Here is a 19,162-nt window from a genome sequence, read left to right as displayed (position 1 = left end):
TGTTTGCCTCTATCACCTGCTCTCTGCCTCTCAGATGGCCGCTGACCACAATGTCTGAGATATTCATGGATTTGCAGGGAAGACTGTAACCCGATCTCAAAAGTGGTTTCCTCTGTCTTTTTCCTCTTGACATAAACCACAATAACCTTGTATCTAGGTAGAATTGCTAATTAGCTATCTTTGATCCCAACGTCCTTTTATCTTAGAAGTGAATGGACAGTTTCCAGCACAATTGTTTACAACCCGATGTCTATAATACCTTTCTGGGACTTTGGGAGACTCAAAGCCTACTCACAGTATACAGGTACCGGACCCCAACTGGGAAGCTTGGAACCAAATGCATGCCGGGTTTGAGGATTTTGCAGATTTTGGGTCCTAGGCCTAGCAAGTACTTATAATACATAAAATAAAGTATGTACAATAAAGAATTAAAGGGTTTTATTCAAATTGCTACCCGGGATGCCAGCTTTGATTGCAGCCTGTTTTTGGGTCCTCCCGGATTTTGGGACACTGGATAAGAGGGTCTGGTACCTGTACTCAGACTGTCATTGTCCCTAACCGTAAATATCTTACATCTTCTTCTCTAAAATAATCCAAGCCTTTCTTTGATCCCTAACAATTAACATCCAGGTTTACTGTCAGGCAGGCTGCATAACAGGTCACATGACCCCTTCAGTTAACCTAAATTTAAAGCTACACTCCCAAAATATAATAATTTTATAAACCTCAATTGGAACAGAATTTCTACTGACACAGGCTTAGAGATTCAGAAACCACTCTCCCCCACATACGAAGAATCATTTCTTTTCGGTTACACTCTTCCTCCCAGAATTAGTTTGCAGTTTTTATGTATTAAGAAAAAACGTTTGCGCAATATTATTGCTTGCTGTAACTTCAATTGCTGCAGCAAAGTGCTAAGGATTGCAGTCCCTCTGAACCACCAATCATGCAAAACATCACAAGCATTTGGGTCAATTTAACACACAAAAACATGTGAGTTTGAGTCAGGTGGAAAGATAAAATGTTAAAAGCTTAAAACACAAACCCAACCTGTCCCCTACCCAACCACTTACAGTTTAACATAGATGGGATGGGTGAGATGAGAAGGCAAGTCCCTCATTTAAATATTTTAATGAGGCTACGTGCCTCAGATTTTATCTCTTGCAATTCTAACACTGGCAGGCTGGGTTTCCCAAGCTTAAGAAAACCTGGCAGCTGAAGGAAGATCAGGACTAGCGAGTACCTTTTCACTAATGCTTGAGGGCAAGGAGAAGCAGCAGCGCACTATCCCACCCTCCTAAACTGGCTGTAATCCAACCGCACGCAGTCCACAACCCCCCCATAATTTCTAAGCCCCAACCTCACCAGCCCCTCCGATATCTTTTTTTACTGACCCACTGTCTCTCCGGGCCCCCAGGTCCACCTGGGCCCACAATCTCACCTCCAACTTCCGTCCATGATTTCATCCCTGATCTTTCGTACATGATCTTCCCAAGGTCCTTCTGATCTTTCCACCATACACTCACACGCTGAGTCTTCCTATCTCCCTGCCGCCTCTCCACAATTTCTCCCTCCAATTCTGGCTACAACTTACCAGTGCAGGCAGCCTCATAGCAACCAGCCAACCAGTTGATTTGTCCGGCTACCAAGCAAGAACAGGGAAAATATTTTTAAAAAGCTCGTATTCCAGGTTCTCAACCAGAACTTCTCCTCTGAGACTGCATTTTGATAAATATTGGGGTCAATAGGACTGCACTTGTCCTGATATACAGGCCTGAAACTAAATACCCGCACATGTTAAAAGAAAAGTTTCTGTGCCACCTCCACTGCACTAAATTTACTAAAATGTTACCTGTTCCAGCAATACACAATTCTCCCACAGATTCTACCCAACAACCACAGAAAAATTTGGTGGATCAGTCAATCTTCAGTCCATAGATGTATCAAGCAAATGACTTATACCAATACTTCCAGAGAGGTGAAGGATGCAGGGGAGGCCAAACAGTCAAAGGAACTGACATGCCTGGGAACACAGAGGCCCTGCTGAATTTAATGTCAGGACATTAATGTTTTTCTTCTGTTTCCATCCTGGCAGCCAACTTGATAGTCTAGCTAGTTGCCAGATAGGAAAACCAATGACAGAAGGCCACAGCCAAAGTCAAGGCTCAGAAAGAAAGGTTATCGAGTCTGTGGATGCGGCTGGGAATTGCAGCAGGGTTGGAAAAGATCGAAATCATGGTGGGGGGTAATATGGAGGAGCCAAAATCAGCAGCAGGAGGCCAAAAATCTCAAAGGTTAGGGCAAGCATTCCTTAATGTTCTGGCTCACAAGGAGGGCTGTAAAAGGCATTTACCTTGTAGGGACAGCAGTTCTCACCTTCTTTCAACTGTCAGGTTTCCTGACCCATGTGGCGCCATATAGCAACTGCAAAATTTAATTTGAGCTTCCAACTTGGGAGCCCAATTTAAGCAGCTCCAGGAAGCAATGTAATAATCATCCAATAAAGCTAGTTTTTAAACACAACTGACAAATAACTAAAATAGTCAATAAGAGGATGAAATGAATTGCCAAGTTTGCTTCCTTGGTGTTAACCTGGAAGATCCATACTGAACAAACTTTAAGTAGTAAGTTAACGGCACTTAATTGCTTAAATGAATTACTATGGTTTCATTTAAGAAAATTATCAATTGAAATCAGAGTGGTTTCTCAAAGCAAGAAACTTAGAAATGGAGGAGGGAGTGCAAAACAATCCAGGCTATCTTTGTACAGACTTTTGCAGCCAATTATTGAGTTACACAGAAGGCCACCTATAAAGTGATTCAAATATGTGAGGGCTAGAGGACCTAAGTGTAAAGAGTCATATAGGACCCGTTTGCTGTAGTTTTTAAGAAAATTGTTCCCAGGAACATCTAGACCAAATCAGCATCAATACCACAAAATTATTTTGTGACTTAATTAAAAATGCAAATAAATGAGATGCCCAATTACTGACAAATATAGCAGACAAGCTGAAGTACCCAATTATAGCCTTTGCTCACCTATTAAATTAACTAAACCAATATGGCACCGATATATGGTTTTATATGAAAGCAAATTCATGGCTAGAACAATGTTAACCTTCACTTACTTGGGACGAGGTCACAAAGAGTTCCTGAATATCTAATTCATCAAGTAGGAGGGTCCTTCCAACACGATGAACACCCATGCTGACATGTGATTTACTATATGGTATCTTCAGCAACTTCTTTATGTTCTAATGTTAACAAAATACTTATCATTACAATTCATTGTCACCATAAAATGAAATATTTACAAAGTCAAATTAAATAAATACTCAGCAATAGTGGATGCATTTAACTAATTTATCCAAGGAATAAAGCTGTTGACATAATTGATCTAGTTTATGAAATAACTTGCAATTTTTATACATCACACAAAATAAATTGAACATAGAGTGACTTGAGCAATACTTTATCATGCTGCAAATCACAATATTCAAAAATCTAATGTAGTTCTTCTGCACTTAATTCTTTAAAACATCATCCTTTTTATAATGTGTAGGGTTAAATATATTTGACTTAAATACAATTAAAATTACAAATTTCACGTTCAAGTAAACTGCATTTGGATATATGATTTTTTTCAAAATATTTGAAAGTGTTTTCCATCTAGGTATGTTTTATTTTAGGCCCTAGATACATTGTTGGTGCCAGCTGCTAATTTGTACCAGATCTTTCACATTAGCAAAGTGGCATCAAACCACAACTAAATGTTTTATAAATTTTATAGGGACTCTCAATTTTTTAACTCCATAGACAAAACAAAAACCAAAGTTAAATAAATGCGAAATGTTTATTTCCAGTTAAATACATAACTAATTAGCAAAATAAAGAATACTCAAGTAAACATCACAAAATAGAGAATTTCTACAAGCAAAGGCATATTATGAACCTATTTGAATTCTGCAATGGTTTGTCACAAAAAATTCCATTTATACTGAAAGTGACATTGAAAGTGTTATTAAAGTGGTATTAGATTTTAAATTAGAAAAGTTATAGTTACATAGGATGTATGGCACAGAAATAGGCCATTTGACTCAACCAGTCATGCCAGTATTTTTGCTCCACTTGAGCCTCCTCATCTTTCCTCATCTAAATCTATCATCTATTCCCTTTTCCCTCAAATGCTTGTCTAGTTTCCCTTTAAATGCATCGATACAATTTACTTCAACCACTCCCTGTGGTACTGAGTTCCACTTTCTCACTGCTCTGAATAATTACATTTCTTCTGGATTCCCAGTTGGATTTCTTGGTGACTATCTTATATTGATGACCTCTAGTTATGCTCTTCCCCATAAGAGGAAACATTCTTCTGCATCCATTCTTTCTAAACCATTCATAATTTTAACGGTCTCTATTAGGTCCACTCCTCAGCTGCCTTTTTTCAAGAGCGAATCGGTTCCTGATAAGTTTACTCACACATTTCTGGTATCATCTTTGTGAATTTTCTCTGTACCCTTTCCAAGTGCCTCTATATCCTTTTTATACTATGACAACCAGAACTGCACGTTGTACTCCAATTGTGGTCTAACCAAGGTTCAATACAGGTTTAGCATAAATTTCTTTATTTCAGTTCCATTCCTCTAGAAGTAAAACCTAGAGCTTGGTTTGCTGTTTTTAAAAAATGGCCTTGCTAACCTGTGGCGCACCTCTTTGTGCCTGATGTGTTTGTACTCCAAGATCCCTTTGTTCGTCTACCCCCACCTAGACCTTCTAAGTAATAAGTGATCTCCATATTCTACATACCAAAATGTCCTTCTTTATATTTGTGTGTTGAAAGTCATTTGCCAATTATTTTCCCATTATGCAAGTTTATTAACACCCTCCTGTAATTTGCAGTTCTCCTTAGTATTGACTAACCCCACAATTTGGTGTCATCAGCAAATACAGAAACTGTGTTTTTGATTCCAAAGTCCCAATTCATTAACGTAAATTGTGAACAGCAATGGCTCCAGCTCTGATACTTGTGGAACACCATTTCCCACCTTCTGCCACTCTAAATAACTAGCCTTTATTCCCACTCTCTGCTTTCTATTTTGAAAGCCACCTGGCAATCTATTCTGCCACGTCTCTTTACTCCACATTCTCTGACCTTATTCATTAGTCTATTATGGAACACCTTATCGAACGCCTTTTGAAAATTCAGATATATATTACATCCACTACGTTACCATTGTATACTATCCTGTTATCTCCTCAAAAAATTCAAGAAGGTTGGTCAAGCAAGATTTTCCCTTTTGAAATCCAGGCTGACTATTCATTATTATATTTCTCATTTCTAGATATTCTTCTATTTTCTCCTTTGATAGTATTCCATTAACTTTCCTGCCACTGATGTTAGGCTGACTGGTCTTTAATTCCATAGGCATGTTCTATTCCCTTTAAATAATGGAAATACATCAGCTATCCACTGGCACTACACCTTCTACTAACAACTTATTAAATGAGTAGTAATTCTTTTAAAATATATGGACACAATCCATCCCAACCAGGGTTTTTATCCTCTGAGTTTATTCAGTTTATTCAATACACCCTTTTAAAAATTTTAAATGCACTTACCTCATTACCTAATTCATCATTCAATGTCACATCAACCCATTCTATCTCCTTGGTAAATACTGAAGCACATAATTTAATATTTCTGCTATCTCTATTGTTACCTGTGGTATTATCCTGTCTCACCCTTAATGGTCCTGTTCCCATCACCACCTTTTTTTCTTATTGAAGTGTGAGTAAAACATATTACTATTTTGTTTTATGTTCCTTGAAAACTTAATTTCATTGTTCCTCTTTGCCTTCCTATTTCTTTTTCTTTGTTGACTTCTCTCACAATGAATTCCTCTTCCTCTGCTATGTACTTAATGTACGCCTCTTCCCTAAACCTCAGTTGTTCCCTTGTGTCTTCATTCATCTGTGGAGTCCCTCTAGTGTTTAGTTTGTTCTTTCTTTTAAGCAAAATATAGTTTTCCTGCACTCTGTTAACCCCACACTCCAAAGTCAACTATGATGCAAAAGTGTGGTTCTGGAAGACCCATTACTGGTCCAAGGGCTTAATTCAGGCATGACAAGTATATTAAAGCAGTTTCCACTATAAATAAGGATATTAATGTCTAATGGAAAAAGTTAATAGGAAATGCAAAGACAAGATTTTTTAATATATTGTATATAGTTCTAATTCTGGAAACTTATTATTTGGCAATAACTGGAACTCATTTACAACTGGAGCTCCATATTAAGTTGTATCAGTATATCAAACAGAGAATAATTTTAAGAGTCTAACAAAATTAGTTAATATACAGTCATCACAAGTGCCTGGCTGCAATTGCCTGGTTATGATCCTAGAGAGATGTGATCAGGTATTCTATAAATGCAAGTTCTTTTACTTCCATTCATCCCAAGCCTATGCTGCACAATGCCCAGCAGCTGGGTGCAGTGTGGTGTTAGGGAGTTGAGAACAAGTTATCAGGCTTGTTTGGTTGGAGAAACATAATAGGTGTAAAAAGGTACAAGGCAGAAATATTATAATGCAAATACATCAAGCCACTAGTAAAGCACAGCTTGCCAAGTAGCTACACTCATCACCAGTTAACAGCAATTCCAAAAGGAGTGTCAAAAGTCACGACACTTTTTTCAGAACTGCTTTTCACAAGCTTTCCTGAAGTAGATATCTATAGATAACAGATGCAAGGCAGAGGTGTGGGATAATCCACACAGTTTTGACATATCATGGTTTGTAATTAGCATTGTAGAAATGAGAACATATTGCTATTTGGGAGAACAAAGTTATAATTTAAAAAAAAATCTGGAACATATCTAAACAACGAGCTTACTTGAAGCAGTGTTATTAAAAGTACACAAGTTTATCATTGGTGCAGTGATGTTGGCACCATAATAATGCCAGAAATATGTGGTGCCAATCAAGGGTGAAGAATTCTCACTGTAGTATTAGAATTCAGACTACATCTAAACTATAACTGTGACATTAGTGCAAAACAAAACCATTATGTACCAATACCTCCACTGTAATTTAATTGCATGCCCAAAATGAACAGTACAATGCAACCAAATCATCTATTGAAATAGTCAGCATAGAAACTAGGAGGAGTAGACCCATTCAGCCCTGCAAGCCTGCTCTGCCATTCAATGTGATCATGGCTGATCCTCTATTTCAATGCCATATTCCCGCTTTCTCTCCATACCCCTTGATGCCCCTAATATCCAAAAAATTATCTATTCCTCTCTTGAATATACTCAGTGGCCTGACATCCACGGCCTTCTGTGGTAGAGAATTTCACAGGTTGACCAGCCTCTGAGTGAAGAAATTTTTCCTCATCTCTGCCCCAACTGGCCTCCCCCATATCCTGAGACTGTGGCCGCTGGTTCTAGACTCCCCAACCAGAGGAAACATCCTCCCTGCATCTAGTTTGTCTAGCCCTGTTAGAATTTTATACGTTTCAATCAGAACCCCTCTCATTCTTCTAAACTCTAGTGAATACAGGCCCAGTCGAACCAATCTCTCCTCATACAGACCCCGGAAGTGCAAAATGTTTTAGTTGACAGGCAATATGATCAGCGCAGGCTTGGAGGGCCGAAGGGCCTGTTCCTGTGCTGTACTTTTCTTTGTTGACAGTCCTGCCATCCCTGGTATCAGCCTAGTGAACTTTCGCTGCACTCCCTCTATGGCAAGTATATCCTTTCTTAGGTAGAGAAACCAAAACTGCATGCAATACTCCAGGTGTGGTCTCACCAAGGCCCTGTATAACTGCAGTAAGACATCCCTACTTCTGAACTCAAATCCTCTTGCAATGAAGGCCAACATACCATTTGCCTTCCTAATTGCTTGCTGCACCTCCCTGTTTACTTTCATTGACTGGTGTACAAGGACCCCCAGATCCCTTTGTACATCCATATTTCCCAATATATCAATTTAAATAATACTCTGCCTTTCTGTTTTTCATGCTGAAGGATATATCTTCACATTTATCCACTTTATTTTGCATCAAATCAAGGATGCTTTAGCAATTATTTTATTTGTTCTATACCCCTTAAAATGAGTGGCTCAGCAACTCCTTTCTACTAGTTTTATTAATGAGATAATTAGCTTTTGAAATATCAGTTAAGTCAGAATTGCTATAAGTTGTATTTTAATAGAGTGTTGATGGAGGATTAACTTTTGAAAAACTTTTAAAATTGATATACTAGTTAGACAAGCTGTGGCTTTATACACAAATAACTAACCATCAAATGTGCATCAATATGAATACAGTACCTCAGAATCAGAAACAACGTCAACATCATTCCCAATGCAGTCAATGAAGTCATATGCCATTCCAAAGCTTAAGGAAAAATAGATTAAGTTTAATATTCTTAATAAATCTAAAATTGATAGACCCTCAAACTAATTATATTAAACAGGGATAATTCTGATGAAGTGTTGTACATTAACTCTTTTTTCTTTACAGAAAAAGTGTATTCCCAACATTTTATTAGCAAGAACTCCTCTCAAAGGCAATTTTTACATTTTATTAGCACTAGTCAAAACAATGGTACATTTGAAACAGCCATACCTGCAATAAATGATCATTCAACAATTTGTATCTCAAAAGGGGCATGTGTGTAGTGTGGAAAGAAGGGAACATATTGCATCCTAGTGGATTGCCAATATTTGAAAAATTTAGTGGCTGCAGATAGTGAGAACCTTAGAAAGTAAAAAAATGCAAAAGTTTTGAATTAAGGAAGTCTTCAAATAAATACACTATACATTTGAGTAAAAATGTTACTTATTTGAAACACTTCCAAATGGTACACCAAGTCCTTTTTAAAATAGTCAGTCTATTTTTACTATTCTCTCCAATTAGGTGGAGTGAAGTAGGTGAACAAACCATCTGACAGCTATCCCTACTGCTCCCCCAATCACCATTTTTGTTAAAACCACTTGTATGTATTGGGAAATAACAGAATTGGGCTCAGTTGTGAATGCTGGTTAATAATGATGGCATGAGTCAACAGTCAGAATATTGTAGTAGGGGAGGGTTGAAAGAACAAGTTTGATTGAAAATATTAACACTGTCTTTGTCTTAACTTGCAAAAATCTTGTTCACTTATCATCTGTATGCTACCTGACCTACATTAGCTCCCCCTGAAACAATGCTTATATTATAAAATTCTCATTCTTGTTTTCAAATCCCTCCACGGCCTCTCAGCTCCCTATTGTTGTAATCTCCAGCCATACAACCCTCAGATATCTATGCTCCTCCAGTTGTGAACATACCAGATTTTAATCACTCCGCCATTGGCTGCACGCCTCCAGCTGCCTAGGCCCTAACTTCTGGGATACCTTGCCTACAATCCTCCACCTCTTTAGCTCACTCTTCTCCTATAAGACACTCGTTAAAACACTCTTTGAGCAAATTGTAGATATCTGACCTAATAGCTCCTTATGCGACTCAGTATCATATGTTCTTTTACAATGCTCCTGTGAAGTGCCTTCCGATGTTTCATTGTTCTATATAAATATAAGTTGTGGTTATGCATAGAGATTACCAACGGACTTGCTACAGTAAAAGTTCAACCTTACTTGAAACTGTTTTACATTGAAACATCAGTGACCTAAGAACGATATTATCTGCATGCTCCGATTATTCTGCTCATAAAAAATATTTCATTGTTTTGTGAATGTGTGTGTGGATTAAGCCCATCAGGAAACTGTCAATGCAATAACCTTATAAATCCCAAAAGGATATACAATAAAATGCAAGTGAGCATTCATTTTGCAACAGAAAGCACAAATTAACCACTGGTAAATCTGCACTCCTTAACACTTACAAATCTGAAATACATCACCTGGAAAATGGTTTGCTCTTTTTGCTCGTTCCAAGACAGGTTGCACCCATCTGTCCAAGCTGACTAATCCCACGCAACCAATTTGCAGGTGGCAATTTAAGGTCTGTTTTCTCTTGAAGTCGAGCATAAGCTGCAGGAGGTGGGGCAGCGGAGTATTTTACCACTGCTGTGCTTTTCACCTCATTGCCCCCAATAATGCTTTCCTATTTTAAAAGAAAGTATTTAATTAATGAACACCAAACAGCAGTTACAACTGATGGACAGCTCTGTTACTCCTTTACTGAAGACTATTTGAAATAAATTGACAAAACTGTATTCTACACAATGTGTTTCATTATTATTAATCGCTTAATTATACAGCAGCTTGATAACTATTCTACAATTATGACATTCTTCCTGACAGTATACCATTTACCACAAATCATGGGCCAAATTGCAAGTTTTGAGCACATAATCTTGGTTGGCACTCCTGTGCAATACTGGCGACATTAAACTGAGGTCCCATCTGCCCTCAGGTGGACTTAAAAGATTCCACTGCACTATTCAAAGAGGAGTGTTCACCTGGCGGCTTGGTCAACATTTATCCCTCCAGCAACACCACAAAAAATAGTTTACTTGATCATTTATCTCATTGGTATCGCAAACTGGCTCCTGCATTTCCCTACATGATAACAGTAACTACACTTCAAAGTAATTCATTGGCTGTGAAGCACTTCAGTATGTCATGAGGTTATGAAAGGTACTATATAAATCAAAGTTATTTTTCTTCTTCATAGAAGCAATTTGATATTTGAGCATTTTAATGCTATACTCCTGTTAACTGAATAGATACTGTTTATTTATAATGATCATTAAAGTGTGAAAGGCAGATTTAAACATAAACACTGAAATAAAAGTAAAATACTGCAGGTGCTGAGATCTGAAAGAAAAAACAAAGTGCTGGAAAAACTCAGCAACAGAGTTAAAGTGTAACATGATTCTTCGGAATACTTCAAAGAGTCACGTTGGACTCAAAACATTAACTGTTTCTCTCTCCCCTGATGCTGCCAGACCAGCTGAGTTTTTCCAGCACTTCCTGTTTAAATTGTGACACACTCATTAAAGCGCGAAGCCTAATACTTGCAAAACCAAATGCTTCAGTTTGGGAAAACACATTAGCCTATTGGACCTTTCCATTTTGGTTTATTCATCAAAGGATCTTTGTGCTACGAAAGCTTTTCTATTTTTAACTACCCACATCACTAGCAAGTCATTCTAAAGATGAAAAACATGATAAAATACAGAGTAAGCCTTTCTTTACATTTAATGTCTGGTAACCCCAATTTTATGAGTGCCCCAATGTATCTATGTGGCATTGTTTATTTTTCTCACACCTAATTTAAATGGCCTCTGAGTGAAGTAGTCAATTTACTGGCAAATTATGAATAGTGTTGTTCTCATGTTCTCACTATGAAATTAGTTGAAATTACTACCAAAGCCTGAAGGTGAAAAAGTGCTAAAAACACTACCAACCACAGCAAACATTACCAGGTGCAAATGTCAATTATATACAATTTTATTTTTTTAAAAGCCACTGCAGTTTAACAAAAAATACAAATGCATTCAACAATATCACAATCATTTGACAAGTTGAATGCTAAAGGAGGGTAATGTTTTCCTGACAAGAATTTTTATAGCATTGAAGTGATAGTGCCACATGAACAACAGTGTTATGTGCAACCAGTTAACGTTGTTAGACACTGATGCTGGAAACAACAAAATAGGAGGTTGGCCCTTTTTTGGTTTGCCCAAAATGTGATTGAGACCTGGATCAATTTCAAGTGTGTGGGAGATGATTAACAAAAAATTATTGCATCAATATCAATGAGCCAATGATTTAAACATGGATTTAATCTAGAGTGGAACACAAATAACACCAGCAGTACTATCGCCTTGCAGAGCTTTCCTTTTTCTTCTAAAGTACATTCCTCCATATTTCACTGAACTGGCACTCCTGAAAAAATTAAAATTAAGGTTAATCTCCCCTTTGAGGCTTTAAAGTTTGATGTTGCTAGAGTATTGCCATACATATCCTCATCCTTAGTAAATCCACACTCCAAACAAAAGCTCAAATTTATTTTGGGCAGAAATTAAGGGAAAAAAAGTATTCTGTGGAAAAGGATAGGTGGTAACATGGTGGGTGGAGGATATTCTTTAGAGGGAAATTAACGGTTCCATAAGATAGAAAATCTTTCTGCCACATCCTTCACACACTGTCACACTTGGCAGTCTCTAGCAATGTAGGCTCTGGGAACACCTGATGATGTTCCTAATCTAAGAATGGAACAACCAAAAATGCCTGCCTATTTAATTTCAATAGTTATTTGTAAAGTAGCCATGAGAAAGAAGGAGCATCAAGAGAAAATAATTTTCCCCAAGCTCAAAACATAACTATAAACGGGGTCACAGATGCCAGCAACAGAAACTCGCAGGGACCCTGTTAGGAGCTCACTAGAGACAATTTAGAATTGAAATCAAGTCTCATGATATAGAATCAATATTTGTAATGCAAACTGTGTGAGGTAAAGCAACTTAAAATGATAAAACCAACAGTTAGAAGGCTTATGATCAGCTATGTAGAGTGCCAATAACTAAGTAAAAACCCTCGACCTCCTAGGCATTACCACTCAACAATCAGGCCAACATGCAGAATTCTATCAGATCTGGGTGCATGAGTTGGTTTGACATTTTACTGAAAAGGCTGAGACAGCATGATAAATGGTGCACTGTTAAACACCAGCATATTGTGAAATCATGGCTTCTTAGGCCAATAGCTATTAAATTACCTCGCCCTGCCAATTCAAATGTGCCAGAGGATCCTACATCTGCACTTTCAGCAAATTAGGGTTTGTTGTAGATGGGTTCAGTGGCCTCAGTCTCTCTCACTAATAGCCTTGCTATCTTTTTTTTTGTACTTTGATTCACATTGACCCATATAAATGTAGACATTGTGAAGGTATAACAATGACACTCACGTTTCATTACAATTGCATCACGCATTTCACAATTTCTCTGAAGGCAAGTAGTTAGCACCAGATGAAATGAAGCTTCATTTGAATTGTTAAACAGCCTCATTCTACACTAAGATGAAACATACAGAGCAACAGGTGCAACAGATTCTTTTGAATCAATTCATTCAATGTTATATTATGAACGTGCCAAGCTTTACAATATCAGTCATTATCTTATTTAACTTAATCAGGTGGTTTCCAAACAATCATCCATCGTTTAACTTTTTTTTTCAGCAAAGACCCACACATCTTTTCCTTTGACAAAAACTGACTGCCTTTGCAACCATCCTATTTAAATAAAGTCTCCCTCTGTGATTGTCTCCTTCCACAGCATCAGCTGCAGCTCATTTGGGTGCAAACCTCTCTGATTCAAATCCCAATCCAGAACTTGAGCACAAAAATCAAGGCTAACAATCCAGTAGAATACTGATGGAATGCTGTACTGTCAGAGATGCTGTCTTTCTGATGATATGTTAAACTGAGAACCTGTCTACCCCATGGAAAAACATAAAAGATCCCATGGCACTAGTTCAAAGCAGAACAGGGGAGTTCTCCCCAGTATCCTGGCCAACATATATTTCTCAATCAATATTATCACACTGCTGTTTGTGGGATCTTGCTGTGCACAAATTAAATGCCACTTCTGTGCACATTAGAAGTGATTGGACTTCAAAAGTGCTTATTTGGCTATAAACAGCTTTGAGACATCTACTGGCGCTTCATAAGCTTGGCCTAAATAGCCAAGTGGTTATGGTACTGGGTTTGTAACCTTAAGATCAAGAGTTCAAGTCTCACAATGGCAAACTATGAAACATGTAACTTCATCTGAAATAGATGGAAATGGGTTTGTATTCAAAAGAGTTACTGGCGCTTCATAAATGCAAATCTTTTTTTTTTCTTGTTTGCCTCTTACAGAAAAGGATCAAATAGCTTTCCAACCCAACAGGCAAAGTGTTCATCAAAATAAAAACAGAAAATGCTGGAAATGCTCAGGTCATGCAGCTTCTGCGGAGAGAAACAGAGTTAATGTTTCAGGTTGATAACCTTTCATTAGAACCAAATAAAGATAGAAATGTAATAGGTTTTAAGCCAGTGAAGGAGAGGAGACAGGAAAAATAAAAAGGAAGGTCTGTGATAGGTGGAAGATAGGGGAGTTTAAATGACAAAAGGTTTCATGCCAAAGAGTGTGGTAATGGGTACAGTAAAGAAACAAAGATTGTCCAGATATACTATGCAACCTTTCAACATAGGTTCAAAACCCACCATGTTAGCCCATGGAATTTAAATTCAATTAATAAAAATCTATAATTAAAAAGCTAGCATCAGTACCCATGAAATGATCCGACTGACATAAAATCCCATTTGGTTCACAAATGTCCTTTAGAGAAGGAAATTTGCCATCCTTACCTGGTCTGGCCCATGTGTGATTCCAGACCTAAATATGGTTAACTCTTAACTGCCCTCTGAAAAGGTCTAGCATGCCACTCAGTTGCACATAAAACCAGACCAACTGGCAAAAACCTAGACACCAGAAACAACAACCACACTCTTGCCCAGTGAACCCTGCAAAAGTCCTCCTTACTAAGGTCTGGCAGCTTATGCCAAAATTGGGGTAACTTTCCCATAGGTTAGTCAAGCAGCAACCTGACAGTCATACACACCAAATCATACCTCACAGCAAATGTCGCAGACACCACCAATACCATCCCTGGGTATGTCCTATCCCACTGGCAACACAGATCTGTCAGGAGTGGCGACACAGTGGTATGAAATCAGGAGGGAGTTGCCCTGGGAGTCATCAACATCAATTCCAGAACCATGAAGTCTCATGGCATCAGGTCAAACATGGGCAAGGAAACCTCCTACCACCTTCCCTCAGCTGATGAATCAGTACACCTCCATATTGAACACGACTTGAAAGAGACACTGAGGGTCAGGGGTCACTCTAGTCTGTGTGGCAGACTTTAATGTCCAACAAAAATGGTTCAGTAGCACCACTACTGACAGAGCTGGCCAAGTCCTGAAGGACATATCTGCCAGAGTGGCCGGTGGAGAGGGAACACGTCAGGTGGACAGGGAACACAGAAGAGGGAAAACTCTACTTGGATCTCACCCTCACCAATTTACTTGCCACAGATGCAACTGTCCATGACAGTATGGGTAGGAATGACCACCACACAGCCTTTGTGGAGATGTAGTCCCATCTTCAAACTGGGGATACCCTCCTTCGTTTTTTGTGATACTACCACCATTCTGAATGGGATAGATTCAGGACATATCAAGTGGCACTTGCACAGCAATAACCTGCGCAGTGTTGCTCAGTTTAGGCTGCACCATGTCCACTCAGCTCCCGTTTTCATTACAGCCTCAAACATGGACAAAGAGCTGAACTCAAGAGCCAAGGTGAGAGTGAATACCTTTGACATCAAGGCCGCATTTGGCCAGGTATGGCTTCAAGAAGCATATGGCACCAAGAAACCCTAGTAAAATTGAAGTCAATGGAAATCAGGGCGAAAACTCACTAGTTAGAGTCATATCTAGCATTAAGTAAGATGACTGTTGTTCCAATTATCTCAGCCTTAGGACATCGCTGCAGGAGTTCCTCAGGGTAGTGCCCAAGGCCCAAGCATCTTCAGCTGCTTCATCAATGACGTTCCTTCCATCATCAGGTCAGAAGTTTGCTGATGTTCAGTGCTATTCACAACTCCTCAAATACTGAAGCAGTCCATGTCCATATGCAGCAAGATCTGGACATCATTCAGGCTTGGGCCAGTAAGTGGCAAGTAACATTTGTGCCAGGCAATGACCATCTCCAACAAGAGAGAGTCTAACCATCTCCCCTTGACATTCAAAGCATTACTATTGTTGAATACCTCACCTTCAACATCCTTCAGGGTCACCATCAACCAGAAACCTAACAGGACTAGCTACTTAAATAGTGTTGCTACAAAAGGTCAGAGGCTAGGAATTCTGTGGCAAGTAACCCAACTTTTGACTTCCCAAAATTTGTCCATCTACAAGTCAAGAGTGTGATGGAATACTCTCTGCTTGCCTGGATGGGCATGTCTCTAATGTTCAAGAAACTCAACACCATCCAGGAAAAAGCAGTCCCCTAAGCGGCACCCCACCCACCAACTTGAGCATTCACTCCCTCCACACCAATGCACAGTGGCAGCAGTGTGTACCATCTATAAGATGCACAGCAGCAATTTGCTAAGGTTCCTTTGACAACATTTTCCAAATCAGCAATCTCTACCATCTATAAGGACAAGGATAGCATTTGCATGGGAACACCAGCGCCTGCAAGTTCCCCTTCAAGCCACACATCATCCTGACTTGAAACATAACACCATTCCTTCACTGTCACTGGGCCAAAATCCTGAAACGCCCTTCCTTACAGCACCGTAGGTGTACCTGCACTAAATGGACTTCAGTGGTTCAAGGCAGTGGCTCACCAGCCCTTCTCAAAGGAGTTAGGGGTAAGCAACAAATGTGGCCTTACTGGTGACACATATCCCATGAAAGAATTATAAAAAGGGGAATGATGGTGCAAGGCAAAAAGGAGAAGGCAATGGAGCAAGTAATGAAACAAAGATGAGTCTAGAGGAGGTGTAAATGGCATTAGCAGAATCATTACTAACAGCTTTCATCCCAAATGCTATGATCTGAAATTCTTGAGCTCAATATCGAAACTAGAAGGCTGTAAAGTGCCTAATCAAAAGATGAGGTGCTGTTCCTCAAGCTTACATTGACCTTCATCGGAACAGTGTGAAAGGTTGAGGGCAGATTGGGAATGAGCTGGAGAATTAAAATGACAAACGATCAGAAGTTTGGAGTCATGCTTCCAGACTAAACGGAGGTATGCCACAAAGTGGTCGCTCAATCTGTATGTGGTTTCCCCAATGTTGAGGACATCTCATCATAGGCAGCAAATATAGAACACGAATTTGAAAGAACAAATAAATCACTGTTCCATCTGAAAGAAGGTTTGGCACCCAGGCCAGTAAAAGGGAGGAGGTAAAAAGGCATGTGTTACATTCCATGCTTGCAATGGGAGGTGCTGTGGGAAGGGAGAAGGACAGATTGAGAAGTGAATCAGAAAGTAATAGAGGGAGCTGCCCCATTCAGACTGCTAAAACATTGCAAGATAGCAGCACCACACTGGAGGTGGCAGAAATGGCAGAGGATAATCGGTTGACTGTGGAGGCTGGTGAGGTGAAAGGTGAGGACTGGGAGACCCTATTGTGGTTCAGGGAGGGAGGTCAAGAGTGAGAGCAGAAGTGCAGGAAATGGAACAATTACCGTCAGGGGTCCTGACAACCACACTGGTAAGAATGGGGAGAGATAAAATAAAGGGTACAATTTTATAGGCGATGCAGGAACAGAGACACCTGGATGAATATGTACATATGTCACTGAAGTTGGCAGGACCGGTTGAGAGAGTGGTTAATAAACCATACACCATTCTGGGCTTTATCAATAGATATAAGTTCCAGGTGATAAGCACTCATTGCATAAAAAAGTTCTGCCTCACGCCCTGGAGCATCTCATACCCAAAACCTTAAACCTGTGTCCCCTAGTCTTTGTACCATCAGCTAATTAGCAAGTGTAGAAGGATCGAGTAAATCGACATTTCAAGTATTTTCTGTATAAAATAACCTGGAGCCTCAGGGATGAGGTAAGGCTGCATACACGGGGGTGGGGAGGGGGTGCTGGGAAGAGACTGGATAAGTGACTGTGGGAGTCTTATACAGGGGGAACCTTAGGGTCAACAAGGAATGCGTCTCAATTAAAAAAAAGTTTGAGAAAGCACAACGGAGCTGCTACCTACCTGCTTCGAGTCACAAGCTTCCCTGCTGTTCTCCTTGTTCTCGGTGGTCCGAGGGGGAGATCCGCTGGCTTCTGCTGCACACTCCCTGCCCTCCATCGTCACTCGGGTGATGCGGGGGAAACGGGCAAAAACATGAAACTATTCCTTACCCAGAGCCTTCCAGAAATAATGACACAACAAGAACATATGGATAAGAGAGGGGGGGGGGGTATCCGATAGTTGCCGCACAATGCGGCCGGAGGGCTTGGAGCTTTCCTCCTCGTGCCCGGGCTCCAGAGGCGCTGGGCTGAGTAGGAGAAACGGTTACTTTCCTTTGCCCGAGTGTTGGCACCGGGACTATCACCAGAAACTTCGACCACACGAGCCGGCCCACCGCTATCCCGGAAGTCAGATAGGTCACTTCCGGGGTGGCTCGGAGTTCCGTCAGTAACGGTCGGAGGCTGCTCGGGGAGGAGGAGGAGTCGGAAGGCTCGGCTCGCCTCAGCTCAGCTGAAGGTGTTGAGATCAAACGTTAATCACTTGTACATTTTTTAAGAGTTTTTTTTCCAACTCAGTTTCAGTTTCTTTCCAGATTCGCGCGCCGATTTGAGCGGAGGAAATACACAGGGGGTGAGAGTAGATCTCTCGACGTACACCGAAAACACGTGGAAAAAAGAGATTTGCATTTATATTGCGACTTTCACAACCTCAGGACCTCCCAAAGCACTACTTTTTTTAACCTGAAAGGATAATGGAAGCAAATTCAATAGTAACTTTAAAAAGCAAATTGGATGGGAGATATATTGCAGGGCAAAGGGAAAAGAACAGGTAGGATGGGCTGAGTGGCTGTATAATTATTTGATTTTATATCATACAGCCAATGCAGTACTTTTGAAGTCACGTTGCAATGACCAGATAATCTATTTTAGAGGTGTTGGTTGTAGGATAAATATTGGCCAGGGCACACTAACTACTCAGAGATAAAAACAAAAAACTGCGGATGCTGGAAATCCAAAACAAAAACAGAATTACCTGGAAAAACTCAGCAGGTCTGGCAGCATCGGTGGAGAAGAAAAGAGTTGACGTTTCGAGTCCTCATTACCCTTCGACAGAACTAGGTGAATCCCAGGAAGGGGTGAAGGGGGATTCACCTAGTTCTGTCGAAGGGTCACGAGGATTCGAAACGTCAACTCTTTTCTTCTCCGCCGATGATGCCAGACCTGCTGGGTCTTTCCAGGTAATTCTGTTTTTGACACTGACTACTCCCCTGCTATCCTTCGAATTGTGCCATGGAATATCCACCTGAGAGGACAGATGCTTTGACATCCCATTGGAAAGATGCCACCCCTACAGTGTAGCATCCCTCAGTTCTGCACTCTGCCAGAGCACAAGCAATAGGA

General features: G+C 39.9%; 1 protein-coding gene across 3 annotated transcripts in view; it reads right to left on the bottom strand.

Annotated features, from left to right (window-relative positions):
- edrf1 (erythroid differentiation regulatory factor 1) overlaps positions 1-18,154 on the bottom strand; it is an 81,505-nt gene extending 63,351 nt beyond the window's left edge. For 2 of the 3 annotated variants that reach the window (XM_041209442.1, XM_041209443.1), the window contains exons 1-4: positions 17,784-18,154; positions 9,903-10,105; positions 8,329-8,395; positions 3,128-3,253 (exon numbers count right to left, since the gene is read on the bottom strand). In XM_041209442.1, the coding sequence (XP_041065376.1) occupies positions 3,128-3,253; positions 8,329-8,395; positions 9,903-10,105; positions 17,784-17,879 (492 nt within the window). In that variant the 5' untranslated portion in view covers positions 17,880-18,154. The remainder of the gene's footprint in view (positions 1-3,127; positions 3,254-8,328; positions 8,396-9,902; positions 10,106-17,783) is intronic. The other variant, XM_041209444.1, reaches the window with a different exon arrangement.
- Positions 18,155-19,162: the final 1,008 nt, after the last annotated feature.

Source organism: Carcharodon carcharias, chromosome 17, assembly GCF_017639515.1.
Source record: "Carcharodon carcharias isolate sCarCar2 chromosome 17, sCarCar2.pri, whole genome shotgun sequence".
In the NCBI taxonomy this organism is placed as follows: domain Eukaryota; kingdom Metazoa; phylum Chordata; class Chondrichthyes; order Lamniformes; family Lamnidae; genus Carcharodon; species Carcharodon carcharias.
Note: the sequence above shows the minus strand (reverse complement) of the source record. Positions and strands in the feature narration are given on the sequence as shown.